Genomic DNA, 24,209 nt, shown 5'->3' on the forward strand with positions numbered 1-24,209 from the left:
AAGTAAAATTGTGGCAAAGAGTCTAACTTTAGCGTAAAGAGCGAGGGATTGCGGAGGTGACAACTCATTTCATATACGGAGTAATTTCTGTTCGTTTCAAGTTTTAATGTCGCTCCTTACTTTCAGCTAAAAAAATTAGTTATTTTTTATTTAATTTAGGTAAAGGTCCAAGTGATCAAAATTAACACATACAAGTGTCTCGCAGAGTATCTGTTTTATATATAGAAAGAACAAGAATTGTAATATAACTCATTATATAGAGCTTTATTTATGTAGGGTACCTTCTTGCCTCCATTCTAAATACATTTGAAAAGTTTAATGGCAGTATGTTTAATGATCGCAGGGATAACCTATAATCTTTTGTAAAGGACGCAAGAGGATCAGAAATGTATAAGTGGTTGCACATATTTTTAACTTGCACTCTTTTAGAGGAAAAATATCTCTTTTTGGGCCTTGATTTGGACTCATTTGAGATGCTGGCAGTAGCCAACCCTGTTCGTGACTCCTTAGGAGCAAATTTTTGTTTGATGCCACGAAATGGCTGAAAATATCATATTGAAGTGGCCTTATCTTCTTAGCTACTTAAAAAGAAAAGTAGAACTTATAATTCTTTTACGGATAAGTCATGTTCAAATTTTCTAAGAGCATTGGTTCGATGCAATAACTCATGAGAAGCACAACAATAAATAAGCTCTCTTCCGTAATGTCCCTTCTAAAAAAAAAAAAAGAAAAAAAGGAATTATTTTACATTTTTGAAGATGCAAGCTTAAAAACTTGATGGAGCTTGGTTGTTTTATTTCCATCATGCTTACTTGTCTCTATAAGGGTGTTATTTTCTTTTTTTGAAAATATGGTAAATTTTCTCAAGTTCGTAATTCTTGATGAGTAACTTTAAACTTGATCAATTATGAATATTCTGGCTCAACATGTAAAACAGACGGATTTGATGTGTATATTGTTGTCAATATTTTTATTTTTAGTTTCGTTTACTATTAGCACATTTCGCTCCTTTCTTACCGTTTATTACCACAAAGTATAAAAACAAAATTTAAATTTGCTCGGCTTCACCGAGTAAAGTGTTACGAGAGCAACACTTTGGTTTTGTTTCCTCGCTTCGATTAAAACTGGAGTTGTTAATCTGTAAGGATCTCAAAACAAATACTAGGTACACCAACTCGCAATAGTTGTAAACCCCTCATTACTGAAGATGATTGTATTCTAAGAGCCGATTATTACTTACAAGTCCCCTATATGTCTTACCACCGGAACCAAATTGGTCTTACCATCAAATACACTGGGAACAAAAAATAGGTACACCAACTAGCAAAAGTTGCAAACCCCTCATTTCCGAAGATTATTATGAGCAAACAGCTGACTGTTGCCTAAAATTCCTCTATATGTCTCACAATTGGTATTGGCCTATTTTTGGTTTCAGTGTGTACCTTACTACTGAAGTGGTCAACCACTGTAAACTTTCAAACTGGTATATCTCGTGAAAGAATTTTTCCATCAAAAAATGGATGACATATAATTTGATCAGCTCATCAAGAGCTATCAACTGCCGTCCAAAAAAAAAATCTCTCTGTCTTAGTTCAAAAGTTGACTTTTTGCAGTATGCCAAGTTTCTAACGTCATCATTTAGAAAGGAGCGAAGGATAAACTCAAATTTCTTTAGCAATGAGAGAACTTTTAAAGTTTAAGAGGTACTTCTGATACCATTTCTGTATCGGCCTATTTTTGTTTTCAGTGTGTACTTTACTGCTGAAATTGTCAACCCCTTTACACATTCAAACAGATATTTCTCATGAACGAATTTTTCTACCAAAAAATTATGACATATACTTTGATCAACCCATCAAAGGCTATCGACTGCCGTCGAAAAAAAACGATCTATCTTAGTTTAAAAGTTGACCTTTTTGCCTTAGGCCAAATTTCTAACGTCATCACTTAGAAAGGAGCAAAGGATAAACTCAAATTTCTTTAGCAATGAGAGAACTTTTAAAGTTTAAGAGGCACAGCTGATGCCATTTCTCTACCACAATTTCAAGTGCAAAAAAGCCGAATGACAAACTCAGCTGAAATCACGAACAGAAATAGGTAGAAACAATATAATTTTGGCCCCAAGCAAGAGTTCTACGAAGCTTTCCAAAATGCAAAACATATTCATCAATCTGACCTAAGGTCCACAAAATCAAAGTGTTGCTCTCGCAACGCAATTACAAAATATAAGCACATAACTTTTAGAAGACGATGAATCCAATTACCATAGAAGACATGTGAATTACATTATTCTTTGAGTACAGTTTTAAAATCTATATTCCAAGAAAGAAACAAATATTAGTCGATCACAAAATAGTAGTTGTTATTGATGACTCATTAACAGTAACTAGTGATAATCTGAAGTCATACGCTAAGACTGACTGAACTTTTGCATTATTAGAATTATGTTTTGCTGCAGTTTTACGTCAATGAAATGAGGATGAATAGCCAAAAATAATAGAACTCAAATATTGTTAGCAACTAGAAAAATTTAATAGATAATTTTTTTGATGTCATTATAGAAATAGAATTATAAAGGATTTAGATTAATTTCGATTATAGACGAAAATTCACTTTGTTGCGTTTTAATTTATTGAAAATATTTCAGGTATCTGGAGAGGGATTGGAAGGCATATTGGTTCACCACACTTCTTTCGACAAAATTACGCAATTTTTCACCATATACCTTAGTGATGAATTAAAAGCAGGAATGCAGCTCAGTCTTACCATGTCATATTTGGCCAAACTCAATAGACTTGGAGGTTTTTACAGATCTTCTTATTTTGATGAACCTTATAACATATCTTCCATTTATTATGATAACATGGATATCCAAAGCCTAAGGTTAGTTATGATTAAGAGTTTTTTGACGCAACACAGTCGCTGCAAGTCAAAACACTTTATGTACTTTTATTACAGTTGGAATTAGGCGTACTTCCAAGAGTTTTTCGTCCTGATGCATCGCTTGATACTGTTGATGAACTACACGTTTGTGATATTGACTCTCTTTCTCTCTCTCCCCTCCTCTCTTTCTCTCTCTCTCTCTCTCTCTCTCTCTCTCTCTCTCTCTCCCTCTCTCTCTCTCTCTCTTTCTCGAAATATATATAAAGGACTTCAACAAAACGTTTCTCCAAATTTGATACATCCAAGTGCGTCGGAAAAATTCCTAAGCCGTCAGGGCTATAATATGTCCCGTAAACTTTTTGCGACTTGCTGAACAATTGTCATTGTGCGGTACCTGAGGGCAGAATAATGAAGAGTGGCTTAGTTTATTTGTTTCAAATTTTTTTATTGTGGAGCTTATGTCTTTTTGCTTTTGTTTTTTATGTATATTTCTGCTGCGAGAATGATAAACGTATCTGGATTAAACGGCAATTACATAATTTTTTCAGGGACATTACACAATGTGTTACCAATATTCAATTAGCAAGTCATATTTTAAAAAAAATATTCAAATATCAGCGTGACTAGCCCGCTTTAATAAAAGCAACCCATCAAGAAGTTTAAGTAAATAACATTTGCGACTGAAATTATGTTCTTTTTTTATCATTTGATGGGGCCAGCTGACGCTGAACTTATTTAAGCAATTATTAAAATTACTTTCTCTTTCAGACATATCGCTGCTACTCAATTCCAGCCGACAGATGCAAGAAGGGCATTTCCTTGTTTCGACGAGCCAAACTTCAAAGCGAGATTTGCCATCACCTTGGGCAGGAAAAAAAATATGACCTCACTCTCAAATATGCCAGTTAATCGCACAGTTCCTCAGTAAGTGTAATAATTTTATTCGTCAAATAATTGAGTTACCTTTCAAAGAAACGAAATTAATACTTGAGTCTGGAACGATTAAGTATAGGTCAAGTTAGACGGGTTAAAATCATAAGTATTGATACACTTTCGTAGTCAGTAACAAACCAATTAGCAGTTTAAGTGACTCTGGGTGCTGATTTTATTTTTCCAAAGGAGGATATCGCTTATTTTTCAAATAAAGATTGTTTCTGGTCTTCTCATATTTCTAAGACAATTGCCAAAGCCGGTTGTTAAGCTGTTCTGAAAACAATGATTAGAAGAGAAATGTATCTTCGCTCAAACTAGCAAGAAATTATTGAAAATTACCCCTGCAGTGGGATTATGTGAGATACGATCCCTAGGCGTAAGAGAGATATTATGCTTGATGAAGAAGTAATTTTAGTTTTTTTACCTTGAAAAGATCCTCGAATTGATTAATCGAACTTTTGAAATTTTTTAGTTTGAACAAAAATACATTGTATATTATTACTGATTCCGTTTTTAGAATAGATTTAATTCAACCAAGCTTTTTCCGTGAAAATAAAAGCTTGGGTTTTGAAGTTGAGGGGGCAAAAATTAGTTTAGATAAGACACTAGCCCTAATTAGAGCACAAATATGAAATAAATTAAGAAAGTCGTCAAATAAGGGATGTATTTTCAAACATCAACCCCAAAATTTCTACCAAAACCTTTAATAAGTGGCTGACTCGATTTCCCTCCCCAATAGGGCCTGGTTTGGAAGCTAAATTATAATAGTAGAATTGGTCGGCACCCATGGAGCGCTATTTTGATGAAATGAATGTTTTGCTTTTGTATGTTTTAATTATTTTTAAGTAAGGTGAAGTGTTGCAAAGTTTTTTGTGTAGTTTTTTAGGTCATTTTCTTTTTCTCCTTTTCTTTCATTCACATTATACTCCGTTTTTCATGTGTATTATAACGGGCTATAAATAAATTCAATTCAATTCAATGAATATTAACCAGACAGACTCTGTTTCCTTGAAGTAATGTGAAACCGTTGAGTTAGCAATTCAAAACATTAACGATACCCAAGTGTCAGTTCCGCCGTGGGAAGGGATATGATTATCGATTGCAAGTTCTTTCTACATAAAAGCATCCATGAGCACACTTGAATTTCCCCAAGTGGTACCACCAACAATCAAATCGATCAATTTCAAATTCGCCAGAGATGGTGAACGAGGCAAAAAGACGCCATAGTCAGGGAGCCGCTCAACGAAAATGTGTCGGGTAGGTGATCAGTGAGCAGCAGAAGGTTTGACAACGGAATATGGGGTAATCGATAGCGCTGATCACGAAAATGGGCGTTATATACTCGGCCGGGGGGTGCTTGACCCCGAAAATTGAAAATTTCGCGTTTTTTTTTACTATTAAATCACGTTTCGGAAAAATTTCCACTATGATCGCCAAATCTTTCGTAACTGATGCCAGAAGTGACGAGTACAGTAGAGACCATCGCGAATGACCTTGAAACTTGCAATTTTATTTTTTTTTTTTTATTCGCGCTGGAAAAGATTTCACGCCTAGATTCAGTTGGTAGCGGATAGTTTTATTATCTCAGACAGGAAGATTGCCACTATACTCAACAATGACCTTGATTACAAATCTCTTTCATTCCTAATCAGAATTATTAGTAAACTTGACAAGATTATTATTCAATAAGCTTGAATAAACAAAAAAAAATATTACTATACTAACACCTGCTACGGATTTCGTGAACGGCACTTGTTACTACAAAACTTAAAAAGTAGCTCAGCATATCAAATTATCCATCAAGCATATCAAACTCGTCCATAAAACACTTCCCACCACAGCCACAAAGTAAATCGCAAGGTCTATTTCCAGCACATGAACATTTTTTTGTACAGTGCTTGCACGAGCAGTACTGGGGGACCACACCTTCTGGAAATGCCTGAAAAGTAGACACAACTGGCCTAACCCCACCGTCTTGAAACATCCAGCCAAATTGCAGGGGATCCAGAAACTGTGGCTTTGCTCGATTTGCTTGCAAAAAAATGTCCAACTGCAGGTACACGCGCTTAGCATGACACTCAAAGGCAGCGTCAGATGGTGGCAAATACTTAAGCTCCCGCTTTCGAGGGTACAAATGCACTCTTAATTCATTAAGAGAGGTAAAGTGGTCTGGGTCTTTTCCGTATGAGGCAACAACGACCTTTTTGCAAATCACACTGAATTTTTCTAGAACCGCAGGGTCGAGCTTTGACTTCTGTATCTCTTGGACAAGCAAAGCAATCGGTTTCTCCAATCCCCATTTCTCGACAGCCTTGGCCACCACTCGTTTTCCTTTAGAAAACATGAAACCCACGGTATCACACCCTGAAAGAGTATGAAGAAGGCAGATGGAGTGAACAAAATCGTTCGGTAAATTGCTGCAAAGCCGATGTATAGGCACTAAATAGTTGCGGAACCTGACATAAATTTTCCGCTTTTCACAATTTGGGTGGTTCCCAAGGAATAACTTGTAGTGATATAGCAAGACGACAGCTATGTCTGTGTCATTCGCATCGACCAAAACGACATCGAAACCCCTCTCCAAACAGTCCAACATGTGTAACACAACTCTTGTATCGGCCTCTTCATGGGTACAGCTCAAACGCTCTTCAAAGTTTGTATCAGCATTTCCACTTCTGTTGAGCATCACCACTCTCATCCGGTCTCGAAAGCCTCCTGAGAGGTACACAGTGAACCCTGCTTGCAGCAGGTGAACTGAGTTTTCAAACTCACCGAATAGAAGCTCAATCAGTCTTGCCTTTGTCTTGGAATTTGAGAGCAACGAGTTCCAGTCATCTAGGTTTGAGTGTCTACCTAGAGCTACCGGAGACCTGTTTGAACATCCTCGCTGCTCATGGCAACCACCGCAGTCCTTTAGGCAGATCACCTTGCCTTCTTCGTCGGAATATCCAAAAATCCCATCATATCTATCTGCAAGGACGTGCAGCTCCTTAACATTGCTGTTGAAAGACACAAGCGTAGAAAATGTCCGTTTTCCATAGCTCTCAACGGTTTCCGATGGATTTGGTGGATGGCCTCTGAGGTAGGGCATCAAGTCTACCACCCTTGAGTGAGTCGACTCACTGCTAATCTCGAGGTTAACGGGCCACTCACTCAAGCTGATTTTTGTTTTCAAATACTCCAGAAGAGCTGACTTTGTTCCTGTCCGAAGCACAACCATTCCAGATATGGCACTTCTCTGGAATATAGAAGGTGCATATGGAAGAAGCTCATGGGAAAGCAAATTCTTTAGATGGTGAAGTCCTCTTTCGCCTGTAAAGTCAACACTCACCAATACCCTTTTGACAGTTTGAAGTTCAACATTGGTAAGGCTATTTACAGCACTAGAAGTATTGGTTGCTTTTTTCTGTTTCGCCTTCTCATTATTCATGACCTTTACTTTGCTAAAGGCACCTTTTTCACCGTCCAAGTAGCGATCAACCGCTCTGCTTCCAACGGATCGCACACTGAGGAGACTGTCAGCTATCTCACTATCAACTGTCTCAAGCGTATAAATGTTCAGCATATCTTCGTCAGTGGATCGAAAGGGATTGAGCCTGGCTTCCAGAACGGACTTCACTTTATCAACAGCCATGTGTTGCCGCAGAACGAAGGAAGGGTGATCTTCGTGGTGAGAGGAGTCAAAATCAGTCTGGGGAACAATGCGTAGCATCTCAGTGAATGTAGACGAGACTGAGGCACAGAACGGAAGAGTTAAAGTCCACTTCACCAGTGCCAACTCATTCATGGTAATACCCGTCATTCCACCTTCCGTTTTTGAATCTAAATTAATGGTAGATTCTACAGCATGGTCTGGGGATATGCAGTTGAATTTTGCATTCCTCCTCTTCACATTGAACAGTCCATTGTGGAATGCCTGATCTACTTTTTGAGGTAAGCCCTGTATCTCAGCCAGGTACTCAATCAAGCAAGTGCCATACTTATAGTGACAACATGCAACTAAATAAGGAAGCATTTTGCTAGCTCCTTCAAGATGGCCATCCCAGTCACCAGATCTTTCACTGTACGAAAACTGCCACAAAACCAGTACCATTTCTTTGTACTGCTTCCAGAACTTGTGGGTTTTTGAGCGTGCACGAGAAGTCTCGAACCTTTCTAACCACGGGGACAATGCGGTAAGTTTTTCCTTTAGACAGTTCAAGTTCTCATCACCCTCTCTTGAGATTTTGCAGTTTTGCAGTAAATGCAGTTTTGCAGTAAATCTCCCATTTCTTAAAAGATAGTGATGCACGATGAATCGTCTGATTCTGCGCAAAAATCTTCGAAAGCTTCCCAGTACAGAATGGATATTGCCTCGAGGACTAACGTATGAGCAGCGAAAGCTTTATAGTACGGTTTACCACTCATCACTTTCTTTGCGGTTCCTTCCAACAGAACTCCAGCCTCGTAAATCACCTCTTCTAGACCCGAGCACTTCATTATATGACCGATGGCACCCATGAAGTTCATTAAAATATGAAGACCACCCATTCTGAGGACAACATTAGAATATGCTTCAGGATTTCTGACTCTCAGAGCATGAACGATTTCATATACGGCCTGGTCACATGTGACGACGGTGTAACTCAGTCCCAGTTCTCTGGCAGTTTTCTGGAAAGACTTAATGACTTCTTCCACGACTGCTGGGTTCGAGGGAGAGTGGGGAACCACTGGCAGGTATCCGATCCTGGTAACAGGAATATCAGCCTTACAGCCATACACTGCTGAGAAACACTTGAAACTAAAATATGGTTGAGATTCTGCCGAGTCACTTGATACATTAATGAGCTGCGTCGGCAAAGCTCTACAAAGAAGCCAGATCGTGAAAAAGTCTGAAACGGGAACTTTCTGGTCACCTGACAAACCAATGAGATCGCTGCATTTATCGGTCGCCTCTATTCCCAAACTAGGTACATCTTCCCAAACTTTCTAGGCTGAATCAGATTTGAAGACGACAGGGAAGGGTTTCTGTTCCAACTTTTCTTCAAAGAACACGCTTTCTTTAGTGCTTATCTTGGAAAATCTATCTGGAAAATCTTTCTATTCAGCTTATCTTGGAAAATCTATCTGGCCGGGTGAACCCTGACGCATTCACACTGGATAGATGCCGCTGCTTATCCGAGCTAAAAATTGGGTCAATCCGCTTTTCTGTCAATAGTTCAAAAACGAGAAGAGTTAGAGAATTTCTGGATCAGTCATTTTGTAGGACAATAAATTTCCTACAGAAGCCATTAAAAAAAAATACACCTCAGTTAGGCAAATTTTCAAGATGGATCAAGATTAATCCAAAAGAGAGATAAATTGTGTTAACTTTTTCGTCGAAATTTTGTGATTACAGCTGAACGGCAAAAGATAAAAATGTTTTGAAAAGAGAATATGATTCTTTATTTAATTACCTTCGATCTGAGGTATAGCTGGACAATTTTGGAGCAACCAGTAATTTTTTATCGATTTTAATATAATTTTTGCTAGTTAAAATGGATTTTTAGGGAATTTGAAGAAATGTGGATGCCGCACCCATTTGTCGACTATATAACGCCGATTTTCGTTTTCAGCATGGTCGATTGCATTAGATTGCACACTCAAACCTTCTGCTGCTTGCTGATCACCTCAATCCTTAAATATCAACATTTCTCTCGTGTGGCTCCCTGACTACCAAAAGTTTCAGAAGCACTGACGTTGGTCCATGTCAAAAACTAGTCACAACCATGCTAAAATTTAAACTGAAATCAGATATTTGGAAACAAAAGGCACACATTAAGAGACTTTGGCATAGACAAGGCAAGTGACAAGGGCTCCTCATCTCTGCTACGTATTAAACTGTCCAATAAAGTCGAAGCCCTTGATGATCTAAACCAAATACATTGAAGAAGCCTAGGGGATGACTCAAAAACCCCACATAGTTACGGCCAAAGAGACCTTTGAGTCTTAAAAAAACCGGCTAAGAATCAGTTGATATCTACTAATACTAATGTTCTCATAGCAAACCACACGAAACCAAAGTCAAACCCTTTAGGTATAATGGTTAATCAATATTGACTAAGACCCTGGCATTTGTGAAGGGACACACATGCACGGAAAGGTGTAGCATAAATGGCAGACAGTAACAACGGCAATCAAAGGGATAAAATTAACCCTTGCCCACTTAATTCAACAATCTGTCTTGGCTTTTTTCTACAATTGGCCATGACTTCCACTTTTCCCACAACTATTCCCTCTTTTTTTAAATTCAAACAATCTGTCAATCTGTCAATCAAACAATCTTTGAATTTAAAAAAAGAGGGAATAGTTGTGGGAAAAGTGGAAGTCATGGCCAATTGTAGAAAAAAGCCAAGACAGATTGTTGAATTAAGTGGGCAAGGGTTAATTTTATCCCTTTGATTGCCGTTGTTACTGTCTGCCATTTATGCTACACCTTTCCGTGCTCATTGGTTGTCGGCCCCTTTTTCTTAACCCCACATTCTGCCTATATTTTGTAAAATAAGTAGAATTTTCCAAAAAAAAATTATTTGTAAATTATTTGTAAATTAATTTATTCGTCCTACTTTCTCTGTGGCTTCTCAATTCTGCAAGTTATGAGGGAATTATCGACGAGGTAAATTTTCAGTGAGGGAATTTCTTATGGGGTAAAATTTCTGCGAGGGATCTTTCTGTGGAGGGGGGATTTTCCTGGGGTAAGGGAATACGCCTAGCACCGAAAAGATAAAATGCTATGTTAAAACCCCTGAAGGTATCATGTGCTGCTTAATAGTGATGACTGGAGCCAGGCAACGATATGCCTTCAAAATTTTTCTCTATCATTGGTACTGTTACACCTTTTAGACAGATTAATGGACTTCAAATATGAACTGAGAGAAATCTTCTAACGGGTTTCGACTTTGATAACGATATTGATCCTACAGGGGAGCATCTACATAAGCTTTTGGTACTTCTAAACAAGGCCCCGAACAATGCTGCAGAGTTCGGATTGCACATCCCCACCTCGAAGATTTAAGGTAAGTCAATTATCAGTTGACGCATAGGAAGTCCTACTTTGACGGGAAGATATCTAACATGGGACACACTTCAATTACTTAGGAGGCACAGTAACTTCCAGTGGAGATCGTTGAAAATAATTATGCATCACAGTAGCCTTATCAACTGAGGTATTTTGGAGAATTCTACCAGTCTATAAATTCACCTTAAACTCCTGAACACTGAGACTTCAGCTTTTCCAGAACAATTTTTTTTCAGTAGAAAGTTACTCTATGGGATTTCTAAAGTTGCTTGCAGGACGGGAGAAATGCCCTACCAACTTTGAGAATGATTGTCTTAGCAGAATCCTAAGGTTTATTTGGAGAGACCTTGTTACCAGTGTTGTGCCAAAAACTTCTTTTTTTTATTTAAGTACAAGTACCAAGTACTCACAGAAATTTTTACTTAAGTAGAGGTATTAAATACTTCTCTAAGAACCTACTTAAGTAGTAAATACTTTTGAAAAAGTAGTTCAGTACTTAAGTATTTCGATTTTATTTCAGTGTTTAAGTACTCAAGTACTAATATTTTACTTACAGTAAATAACACGCAAAACACTTCTTTAATATCCGTTTCCTTTCCAAGTAGACAAGATAAGCAAGATTCCGACGAGAAATCGACCGCTTATCAGTAAAACCGATAGTTTTCATGAAAAAAATCAACTAGTTTCACGAAAAATCAAATTTTACTTAAGTTAAGATATAAAAAGAAAAGACTTTACAAAAAAAACATTCATTACAACTTCATCATAACTTAAGTTAATTTCTTACTTGCTCCTTTCAACAGCAGAAGCTTTTATGCTTGGATACCATCTCCAAGCATGTTTCTTTTTGGAGTAAATAGTTTCCCACCTACCGAAAAAAGTCGCTCTACGGGTGCAGACAAAGGAAGAATACAGTTGTATTTCCTGAAATCTTTCATTACCATTGGGTACACTTTGAGCACAGATAGTTCCTTTCGCCTCTCATTCAAATCTCACAAAACCTCCATCTTCATACAATTGGTTTCACAGCCATGGTTACCAGAATTATCACGAGTTGTTTCTTCATCACCAAGGTCATAATTTTCATCTCCAGCCAAAAATCTGCCTTTATCAACCTTGTCAGTACTTCTGAAATCTTCGACATTTTTCGCTTCGTCCACCAAAAGTTCAACCGCTACATCCTTATGGTTATCAGGAAACCACTTCAATTTCAAGAAAGGATGACTTGCAGTGGCAATAAAATAGTCTCTTGCATGAAGAACTCTCTTGTCTAGGATCATGGAGAATCTGTTTTCGAGACCCACAAAAAGAGCATGTACCAACTATAGGCAATCTTTCAGCTTTTTGAGCTTCCTTTCAAGCAATTTGATTGTAAGATAATTAGTACCAAAGTAAAATTTTTCCTCCCTTTGAAGAGTGTCCAATGCCACTGGTACTGGCACCATAATTTTCATGTATTCTTCCAGAATTTCAACCTCACGAGAAGTTAGCCTTGGCTTTTGCAAAGTATCACATACGACAGCAAGCTTTCCAATTTTGTGACAATTCATTAGACGTTTGATATTGTCATACTTCGAGTTCCACCTGGCTACCACACGTATTATAAGCTGTTTGTCATATTGGCGTCCCAAAGAGCAATACACTTCGGAAAAGCGGCGTGGTACTGCCTCTCATGGGCAATAGAGGGCTTTATCAGCATCAGTGGATTCAAGCAGGTTAAGTGTGTTGCTGACACACCTGAAGTGTGGAGGAAGTTGGAAATAATCGGGATCGTCACGAGAATTGTGTATCTCTCCAACGTTTGTAAAAGAGAATGAGCCATTCTGGCCTGCTTCATCTTCATTTTCTTCATCACTGACTGGAACATCTTCATCGGAAACCATCAGATATTCCCTGAATGCCTTGCTAAAGTTAGAGGCGTTATCAGTCAAAACCCCTCGTACCTTTTTATCAACTGTAATTTTCTACCTGTCAAATAAGCCATTCAGTTGTTCAGTAATTCTGTCATAAGTGTGTGAGCCCTTGAACTGGGAACAAGCAAGGGCATAAGATTTCCATTTCAAATCCTCGTTGAGCAAGTTTGCGATTATTCCCATGCAGCTTCTGCCGTTGGCAGACCAAATATCTGCTGCCAATAACATTTTGCTTCATTTTACTTCAATTTGCACAGCTAAAGCTTTTCTTCCTGGAACCTTTGCATAAGGTGCAAGACCTGTTATCATATTTTTGAATGACAGCCTCTCAACGGTATACAGGGGTTGCATTTCATCCACAATATAGTCCAATACCGAAGAATTCACTTTTGACCTTGTCAGTTTCAACGGTCTTACAGCAAAGAAATCTCTCTTAACATGTCGTATTGGCCATGCGTCATGTACGTATAATTTTTCCGTGCCATGAAGAAAATACTTGAGTACAGGAGTACCCTTAAACACTTCAATTATTTATTTAAGTATAAGTATTAAGTACTGCAGATTTTTTTTTACTTAAGTAGAGTACAAGTACTCAGATTTTTAATTTAAGTAATTACATAAGTACTTTTACTAAAGTATCTCTCAACACTGCTTGTTAGAGCCCACCAGATTCGCACCAGGATCAGGTAGCCAGCCAAAAAGATTGGAGGTTGTTTGTCAAATTCCTTTGTGCCTGACAAGAAGGCACACCTTAGAAGGACTAACGAATCGGGTAAGAAACTTTTCGTCGCAAGCTACTTCTTTAGTATCAGTTAATTGAGAAACTGTTGACCAGTGTACTATTAAAGGTCAATTTGAGGAAAATTTTCATATGCGAAAGAACTAGTGAGCTAAATAGAACGAATATATGAAGTTTCGGGACAATTCAAGGAAAAACAAAGTGGTTTGTATATTTTGTAGTGACTATCGTCGGCATCAGAGGGCCACTTTCCATCGAAACAAACCCAAGCTGAAAGGGGTTGTCCACAATTCAACTCAATCTGATAAATTGATCTTTAGTAAAATTTGTTTCAAGTATTTCTTATACTGTATATAATATCTACTTTTCGTAAATAAATATCTTCCGAGCTACCCAAAAATATCCACCCCTTAGTAGTTAAAACTTTAGTCTGTTTTGAACAAGAAAGCTGTATAAATAACATGTCAAATGTTTTTGGAGGTAGAGCAGAGGGTATGGGAGGGGCTGGCAGCCCTCCAACTACTCTTAATTATCCCCCTCTACTAGTCCAGAAAATTGCAATTTAATACCATCTACTATTCCTTAGACATTCCTGATACGCCCTTCTGACGACCATCATGCAAACGATGTGTTTCGACTGTGTTCGGCATCCCTCTCGAAATCTAAACGGGGAGGATACATTGTCCCCAGTTGCATAATTGTTTAGCCTCTAGATTATTTTAAGCAATGTTTTTGGCGGGGGCAGCTAAAAAAGGAACTGGACGGGCATCCCTCCAACGGCTTTCAAAATCCTCTTCAACCACACCTGAAAATTTCAACTTAATTCCTTTAGTTGTCCCTAATAAATTGCGGATCGTCCTTTTTGATTGACTAGATGCAAATAGTGCCTTTGATTTACTTTAAAATACTTCTCAAAATTCTCCTAAGTTTCACCTTAATACCTTTATCCTATTTGGATACTCCCAGAGTCAAATATTTCCACTCTTCTTAATGATTAATCCTACCTGTAAAGAATGGGCAAACTGCATAATTTACAATTCTTGCCCCATGGTTGTGAGGGGCATGGCATCCTTGCAGGTATAACTATTGAACCTTTTATCTAGTTCTGACAAATTGACAAATTCAAAATTTTGATCAGAGATGAGAATAGGGACTCTTAAAAAGGGCAAGTAGAGGGAGCTGGTTACCCTCCAATCCCTTTCCAATATCTCCTCACCGGACTTTGAAAGTTTCAACTTTATACTCTCAGCTGTTTTGTAGATATTGCTGATAATCCTTTTTGACAAAAAGCAAGTACGTGGTGTGTTTTGATTGCGTCCGATATCCCTTTCAAGGTTTCTTTATGGTTCCAGCTTAATTCCCTAATTCTTTTTGGAGACCCATGATCAAACCTGACGGTTTCCCAAAACAAAATCTTATATGTTAACAACGGGCAACTTGCAGTGCTTACAGCCCTATACCGGGGTGGCTATGTGAAGTGTCAACCCTCGAGGTGGAATTGTTTCAATTTTGAACTATTTTAAATAAAATGGCTAACTCAAAATTTTGACTGGATACATTTGGGATAAAATAGCACGGGATGGGGGCCTGTTGCCCTCTAACTACCTTTGACTCTCAAAAGGGTAGTAGGACTTTTCATTCCAATAATACCACCCCCAACAAAGATTATACAATCACCCAGCACCTTCCATAGGAAGTACCTTTGGAAAAATAAGTGTTATGATTCGTTATTATAGGCAACGCTATAGCGTTGCCTCTGATGACTCAAAAATGGTGTAAATGAATGGCATAAAATAAATGGTATAAAAAATCTGATGACTCGTTTAAATGGTATATAGCTATACTGAGGGAATTTCCCAATGCCACTTAAGGCTGGAAACTTTTGGGTCTGTAATGTGTGTCTTCATAAAATTGTTGACACCTACTTTAGATATGTCTAATTTGGCTTCTAATTTTTCGTCACTCCTGAAGGATACATGGACTTTCAATTAGCGAGGATGGCTGCTTGACGGCCTGATCATTATAGTAGGGGTGGACAAATAAACTATAACATGCAACAGTTGATGTGTTTTTTTAAAGCTAAGAAAGAAAGCTCCTATAATAATATCAAAAATATCAGTTTTCTCTCTTTTTTTTTCTTTTAGCCAGAGTATGCCAGATTATGAATGGGATATATATGAAGAATCTGCCCCTATGTCAACATATTTAGTGGTTTTTGTCATATCTGATTTTGTTAAAAATATAGCTCCAAATACAGGTAAGACAAAAGTTATCCAGTATTATACGTATATAAAAGTATTATATATTTAAGTAGATATATATTTATACCACTTTGCCTAATAAAGGTGCATATACTGCCTAGTACCATAATAAAAGTGAAACTAGCAACGATAACAATAAGGACCTATTAGGAGACTCAGCAAAAATATTCTACAGTCATCGTTGGGATGAAACTTCTTAATTTAAAGTAGAAGATATTTGAATTCTGAAAATACATCTATATATCATCTTATAGAATATGTCTTAATTTAAAGTAGAAGATATTTGAATTCTGAAAATACATCTATATATCATCTTATGGAATTCCCAGCGCACTGTGTACAGCGCCCAACTCGACAAAACCAATTATTGATGGTTTAATTCTAAACTTATAAAGTTGAACTCATAATTTTCTTACTGATATACCTCATATAAGCATTCCGGCTAATTTAATTACTTTGAATCCATGCTTGACAATTCTGTATCTACGCTCAAACTCCTATGCTCAAAAAGAAGATATTCTTTCACCAGTAATCTTAACGATGTTTATGCACTCTTACATTTATCAAAAAAAAACGTGAAATAAGGAGAGAGGCTTGAATAAAAACAAAAATATATTAAGCAAAACCTGAACTGTGGAAATCCTTGTCTAATTTCTTAAGACCTCTGGCTCAGTAATATACTCACCTATGGTACATAAAAAATAAATAAATAAAGAGCGGCAAAAAGCAAATAATTAAGTACACATTCATAACCGTCTTTTTCAAGAAAATTGTACCATTCTGTTTTGTTTTTTTTTTAGGCAGAGGACTAGAATTTTATGCTTATATAGGAATCAAATGTTCAAAATCAAGCATTTTAACTTTCCTCAAGATTACACCTACTTTCTGTGTATTATTCTTCTTTATGATGTTTAGCACTAACTGATGTTGGCACTAAATTTTGAAATAAAACCTGGAACTTAGTATAGGTCACACATTTGGAATTGGCACAAAATGAGCCGATACTTCTAATGAGTATATTGTTCAGACTTCTTAGATTTTGTACAATTATAATTATATTAAAATTAGTAATTATATTGTTACTAAACTTGTTCACACAAAAAACAGCTTATGAGTGGATTCATAATTTGGATTCATTCTTTTGGATTCATAAATTTGTTTAAAAACGTGTTATTGAATTTTCGGTTACTATGAGTTGTGAATGGCTCTTTACTATGTCGCAGCTTTTAATGCAAAGATGATGTAATATTCAGATAATGGCTGTTCAAAGAACAATTTTTCTGGTTATTATTGTCAATACTTTTGCTCAAACAAATATTTTTACGGAAGAACTTTCACATAGAAATTTTCCAACGTCAAGAACTAAGATAAGGATCAAGCAATGGTACAATCGTAGCAAATTAAAAAGAAAAAGAATAAGAAAAAGTAAAAAAGTGTATTAATTTAGATCTGAAATACTTAGTCTCCTAAGACTTTTTCTTGTGTATATTCATTCTTATTTTTGTGTCTGTTGCGATTGTGCCTTTACTTCATTGGCTTTTATTGTTTTTATTTCAAATTTTGCATTGCAATTTTGTCTTCTTTCCGTGTCAAAGACGGACCGTGAATATTGGTCCAAACTACCCGCTGTTCGCTTTGTTTTTTGTGATCTTCACCCGCTTAGGTAGTTTAACATTTTTAAAATAAAAATTAAAATATCTGAGCTTTCTTGCCTCTTCCTCTTATTACCTTTTTGTTTGCACGCTATTCAAACAGTTCTTGGTAACGAACTGTAGTAAGGAGCGACCCGGCTCAATAGTAACCGAAACTCTAAAAAATGGAATTTTGATACCAATAGTTACATCAAAATAATTGCATTTTAATGCTGGTTTTAAATATATAAGTTTCATCAAGTTTAGTCTTACCCATCAAAAGTTACGAGCCTGAGAAAATTTGCGTTATTTTAGAAAATGGGGGGAAACACCCCCTAAAAGTCATAGAAAATCACACCATCAGCTTCAGCGTATCAGAGAACCCTATTGTAGAAGTTTCGAGCTCCTATCTACAAAAATGTGGAATTTTGCATTTTTTGCCAGAAGGCAGATAACGGATGCGTGTTTATTTGTTTTTTTGTTTTTTTGTTTTTTTGGTTTTTTTTGTTTTTTTTCCCCAGGGGTGATCGTATCGACCCAGTTGTCCTAGAATGTTGGAAGAGGGCTCATTCTAACGGAAATGAAAAGTTCTAGTGCCCTTTTTAAGTGACCAAAAAAATTGGAGGGCACCTAGGCCCCCTCCCACGCTTATTATTTTCCCAAAGTCAACGGATCAAAATTTCGAGATAGCCATTTTATTCAGCATAGTCGAAAAACCTTATAACTATGTATTTGGGGACGACTTACTCCCCCACAGTCCCCGTGGGAGGGGCAACAAGTTACAAACTTTGACCTGTGCTTACATATAGTAATGGTTATTGGGAAGTATACAGGCGTTTTCAGGAGGATTTTTTTGGTTGAGGGGAGGGGTTGAGAAGAGGGGGATATGCTGGGGGAACTTTCCATCGAGAATTTGTCATGGGAAAAGAAAACTTCCATGATGGGAGAGCAGGATTTACTAGCATTATTTAAAAAAAAAAAAAATAAATGTGAAAAAGCTTTTTCAGCTGGAAGTAAGGAACAGCAATAAAACTTAAAACAAACAGAAATTATTACCCATATAAGGGGCTCACCTCCTTATGATACCTAGCTCTTTACGCTAAAGTATTTTTAGTAATTTCAACTATTTATTATACGGCTTTTGTGATTCAGGGGTCATTCTTAATGAATTGGGATAAAATTTAAGCTTTAGTGTAAAGAGCGAGGTACTGACGATGGGGCGAATCCCCTCACATATTTAATAAAAACATGAGAATACAAAAGTTCTTTACGTAAGCTAATTTATAAGCTACGTAAATCTTTTACCAATAAAAAGATTCGTAAAAAATTAAAAGTTCTAGTTGCCTTTTTAATTAACCAAAAAATCGGAGGGCAACTAGGCTTCGCCCCCGCTCTTTTTTTCTCAAAATCATTCGATCAAAATTATGAGAAAGCCATTTAGCTCCCCCCCCCAAAAAAAATATTCAAATTTCGTTTTGATTATTCCTCTGCGGAGAGCCAAAATCAAAACATGCATTGATTCAAAAACGTTCAGAAATTAAATAAAAAAAAAACAAGTTTTTTCAACTGAAAGTAAGGAGTGACATCAAAATTTAAAACGCACAGAAATTACTTCGTATATGAAAGAGGCTGCTTCCTCATCTACGCCCCGCTCTTTACGCTAAAGTTTGACTCTTTCTCTCAATTCTTCTTTCTAAAACAGTAAAAAACTTTAGCGTAAAGAGCGGGGCGTTGATGAGGAAGCAGCCTCTTTCATATACGAAGTAATTTCTGTGCGTTTTAAGTTTTGATGTCACTCCTTACTTTCAGTTGAAAAAACTTGTTTTTTGTATTTAATTTCTTACCTAGAGCCACGTGCTTCATGCAGCGCAGACGAGTTTCGTTGTTCCGATCCAATGAAATGTATTCCTGTAGGATGGCGATGTGATGGCGAAAAGGATTGTGCTGATGGCTCTGACGAGAAAAACTGCAGTAAGCGCTACCATTGTTTCAGTTTACCTTATATCTTTTTTTGATTGGTGTGCTGCCAAATTGAAATATACATTTTGTTGTTACTTATTGTGCATGTGCAATTTCGTTTGCTGCCTCTCGTCTGTTCCTATATTATTGAGGTCACCAGATCAGTATGTGTGCGATTGCGTCGATAGGATTTTCTTGTAAAGAAATGTCTGAGACGACTTCACTGGGAAATTTTTTAGGAAAATACGTAAATACAAGGTATTTAAATCATTGAATTTGCTAATTTCGTATCAGTTGATTCACCAAGGATCATGATATTACTTAGACTTTCAAAAAGTCGGTGATAACGAACTATAAGTATGGAGCGACTCGGTACAATAACAACCAAAACTCTAAAAAAAGGAATTTTTAAAGCAAATAATACATCCAAGAGTTTTTTTTTTCTGCTTATTCCAAAAACAACATTTTAATCATACTGAGTATATCCCCAGGAGGAAAAGATAGTTCACAGAAAAAAAATTGTGTGAAAAAAATCTTAAAATGGACTTCTGTATTCTGACATTGACGGGTCACTGGTTGTTCCAGATAGCCCCAGTGATCAAGAAATGACTGGTTAAAAATGTCCTAGAACAGACTGGTAATGCAGGAATTAAACAGTTCGTTGTAACGAACAGTAAAAAGGAGCGACCCGGCTCAATAGTAATCAAAACTCTAAAAAATGGAATTTTGATGCCAATAGTTACATCAAAAGAATTGTATTTTAATGCTGATTTTAAATATATAAGTTTCATCAATATTAGTCTTACCCGTCAAAAGTAACGAGCCTGTGAAAATTTGCCTCATTTTAGAAAATAGGGGAAAATACCCCCTAAAAGTCACACGATCTTATTGAAAATCACACCATCAGATTCAGTGTATAAGAGAACCTTATTGCAGAAGTTTCAAGCTCCTATCTACAAAAATCTGAAATTTTGCATTTTTGCCAGAAGACAAATCACGGATGCGTGTTTATTTGTTTTTTTCTCCAGGGGTGATCGTATCGACTCAGTGGTCCCAGAATGTCGCGAAAGGGCCCATCCTAACGAAAATTAAAAGCTCTAGTGCCCTTTTTAAGTGACAAAAAATGGAGGGAACCTAAGCCCCCTCCTGCGCTCATTTTTCCCCAAAGTCACTGGATCAAAATTCTGAGATAGCCATTTTATTCACCATAGATGAAAAAACCGAACAATTATGTCTTTGGGGACGACTTACTCCCCCTCAGTCCCTTTGGGAGGGGCTGCAAGTAACAAATTTTGACCTGTGTTTACATATAGTAATGGTTACTGGAAAGTGTACAGACGTTTTCAGGGTGATTTTTTTGGCTTGGGGGGAAAGTTGAAGGAGGGGGATTACGTCGGAGGATCTTTCCATGGAGGAACTTCTCAAGGGGAAGAGATTTTCAATGGAGGGGGCGCAGGACTTTCTAGCATTATCTAAAAAAACAATGAAAAAATAAATATGAAAAGTTTTTTCCACTGAAAGTGAGGAGCAGCATTAAAACTTAAAATGAACAGAAATTATTACGTATATGAGGGGTTTACCAACTCGTAATACCTCAATCTTTACACTAAAGTATTTTTAGTAATTTCAACTATTTATTCTACGGCCTTTGTGATTCAGGGGTCATTTTTAAGGAATTGGGACAAAATTTAAGCTTTAGTGTAAAGAGCTAGGTACCGACGCGGGGTGAGCCTCCTCATACACGCAATAAAAACATACGAATATAGAAGTTTGCTACTTAAGTTAATTCGAAAGTTACGTATATTTTTACTTATGGAAACGTTAGTAAAAAATTAAAAGTTATAGTTGCCTTTTTAAGTAATCAAAAAATTGGAGGGCAACTAGGCCTCCTGTCTCGCTTCCTTTTTTCTCAAAATCTTCCGATTAAAACTATGAAAAAGCTATTTAGCCCCAAAAAATTAATATGAAATTTCGTTTTAATTATTTATGCGTGGAGAGCCAAGATAAAAAAAAATGCATTAATTCAAAAATGTCCAGAAATTAAACAAAAAAAACAAGTTTTTTTAAATGAAAGTAAGGAGCGACATTGAAACTTAAAACGAACAGAAAGTACTCCGTATATGAAAGGGGCTTTTCCTCCTCAACGCCCCGCTCTTTACGTTAAAGGTTTTTACTGTTTTACAATGTAGAGCTAAGAGAAAGAGTCAAATTTAGCATAAAAAGCGGGGCGTTGAGGAGGAAAAGCCCCTTTCATATACGGAGTAATTTCTGTTCGTTTTAAGTTTTAATGTCGCTCCTTACTTTCATTTAAAAAAAACTTGTTTTTTTTGTTTAATATCTATATAAGTCAGATGTTCTTTTTATTCCTTACAAAAAGTGTAACTTCGAATTTATTTATTTGTTAATCAGGGTTACTTAGCTGGCAAGCAGCTCAAAAACTGTGTTTTTTTTACTACCATAGTATAAAGAAAGGTAACCAGAGACTTAACTTAAGCCGTTGAAAAGAAGAAAGTATTTTTAATCTCTTTTGAAAAATAGCTTTAATTTCATTTTATTTTATTCGCTAAGACCGTTTAGCATATTCGATATACGGGAATTTGTGATGTTATTCGTTAAATAATATTTTTCCAAAATTAATTAAGGCCCTATCCAAATTTTCCCAAAGACTTGACCAATCTATATTAAACAGTTCGTGATAACGAGCTGTAGTAACGAGCAACCAGGCTAAATAGTAACCGAAACTAAAAAAAATGGAATTTTGATACCAAGAGTTACATCAAAAGATTTGAATTTTCATGCTGATTTTAGATACATAAGTTTCATCAAGTTTAGTCTTATCAAACAAGTTACGAGACGGAGAAAATTTGCCTTATTTTAGAAAACAGGAGAAAACTCCCCCTAAAAGTCATGGAATCATAACGAAAATCATACCATCTAATTCAGTATATCAGAGAACCCTCCTGTAAAAGTTTCAAGCTCCTGGCTACAAAATTGTGAGTTTTTTTCCCCTGAGACTGATCACGGATGCGTCTTTATTTGTTGTTCTTTTTTTTTCTTTCCAGGGGTGATCGTAACGACCCAGTGGTCCTATAGTGTCGCAAGTAAGCTCATTATAACAGAAATTAAAAGTTCTAGTGCTCTTTTTAAGTGACCAAAAATTGTACGAATTCTAGGCCCTCTCCTACGCTCATTTTTTCCGCAAAGTCACCGGATCAAAATTCTGTGACACCCATTTTATTCTTCATAGTAAAAAAACCTAATAAGTATGTCTTTGGGGACGACTTACTCCCCCACAGTCCCCGTGGTAGGGGCTGCAAGTTACATACTTTAACCACATATAGTAATGGTTATTGGGAAGTGTGCAGACGTTTTCAGGGGGATTTTTTTTTGTTTGGGCAGCGGAGGGGTTGAGGGGAGGGGCTTGTGTGGGGGGATTTTTCTATGGAGGACTTTGTCATGGAGGAAGAGAATTTCCATGAAGGAAGTGCAGAATTTTCTAGCATTATTTATAAAAAACAATGAAAAAGTAAATATAAAAAGTTTTTTCAACTGAAACTAAGGAGCAGCATTTACACTTAAAACACAACAGAAATTCTGGTTCACCTCTTCCTAATACCTCGTTCTTTACGCTAAAGTATTTTTAGTAGTTTCAACTATTATTCTATGGACTTTGTGATTCAGGGATCATTTTTCTGTTTGAAAAAGTAGAGTTGAGAGAAAGAGTCAAACTTTAGCGTAAGCAGCGGGACGTTGAGGAGGGAACAACCCCTTTCATACACGGATTAATTTCTTTTCGTTTTAAGTTTTAATTTTGCTCCTTACGTTCAGTTAAAAAAAAACTTTTTTTTTATTTAACAAACAATTATCTTATCTTGAACGATCTAGTTAAACAAAGAGTAATCACCAAGCACAGCTTTTCCCAGGTTTATAAATTACAGGGGTAGTTTTAGGGGGTACAGAAAAGGACTTGCCCCGGGTGCAGGAATTTTATGGATGCAAAATTTCAAATGGATAATATAACGGTCACAGTCATTTTATAATTTTATTTTTATCAAAATAAAATAGAAGACGCAGTAAATAACTAAAAATAATCTATTCATCATTAGCTAATTGATAATATAAATAAAAAAGGCTAAAAACAAATTATCAAATAATCAACAAATCGAAAATAATTTTATTAATTAATACAAATTTTGTTAAAACTATGTCAAAATTTTTTGCGGGAGACGGAAGGGGGTGACATTTTCCCCGGGCCCAAGAGAGGCCTGAACTGTCCCTGACAAAGCATCATTATATTTTTTTTCCCAGCAATGCGTAGCATCCGATACAAAGACATTGAGAATCCCAGCAAATATAATGGGTGACTTAAATTATTTAATATGTTACCCACTCTCTTTAAATATAAGACACGATTCGCAGCTATCAAAATGGAATTTTTTTTCTCTAACAGCTCTTAATCAACTGATTATGTCAATACACATTTTTTATTTTTGCTTGCGGCTTTCAACCTTCAAGACTCTCGAATTTCAGCCAACAGAAAAACAAAACAAAGAGACTGGAGTTGGAAACAAATATTCCCCAAAGTCAGGACCTATCTAAGTCGCTCTTCACACTAGAATACGGTAGCATGCCAAATCTTAGAAAAAATCCTTGTACGATTTTCCAGGAAAAATTTACTAATGTACATGCAATTATTGTTCAATTGATACGGGTGAAATTTATTCTTCCTATGCAATTTGGGCAGTTTTATAATTTAGTGCTATCATTTCCTGCAAGATTAGATAAAATAAAGAAGTTTTTTTAACTGCAAGTAAGGAGCGACATTAAAACTTAAAATGAACAGAAATGATTCCG

The 24,209-nt window shown here is 36.5% G+C and overlaps 1 protein-coding gene across 2 annotated transcripts in view; it reads left to right on the forward strand.

Moving 5' to 3' along the window:
• The window catches only part of LOC136034660 (aminopeptidase N-like), a 118,247-nt gene that overhangs the window by 59,061 nt on the left and 34,977 nt on the right, over positions 1-24,209 (forward strand). The window contains exons 6-9 of one of the 2 annotated variants that reach the window (XM_065715976.1): positions 2,648-2,883; positions 3,652-3,807; positions 15,649-15,761; positions 19,245-19,367. In XM_065715976.1, the coding sequence (XP_065572048.1) occupies positions 2,648-2,883; positions 3,652-3,807; positions 15,649-15,761; positions 19,245-19,367 (628 nt within the window). The remainder of the gene's footprint in view (positions 1-2,647; positions 2,884-3,651; positions 3,808-15,648; positions 15,762-19,244; positions 19,368-24,209) is intronic. The other variant, XM_065715977.1, reaches the window with a different exon arrangement.

Source organism: Artemia franciscana, chromosome 13 (assembly GCF_032884065.1).
Source record: "Artemia franciscana chromosome 13, ASM3288406v1, whole genome shotgun sequence".
NCBI classification, from domain to species: domain Eukaryota; kingdom Metazoa; phylum Arthropoda; class Branchiopoda; order Anostraca; family Artemiidae; genus Artemia; species Artemia franciscana.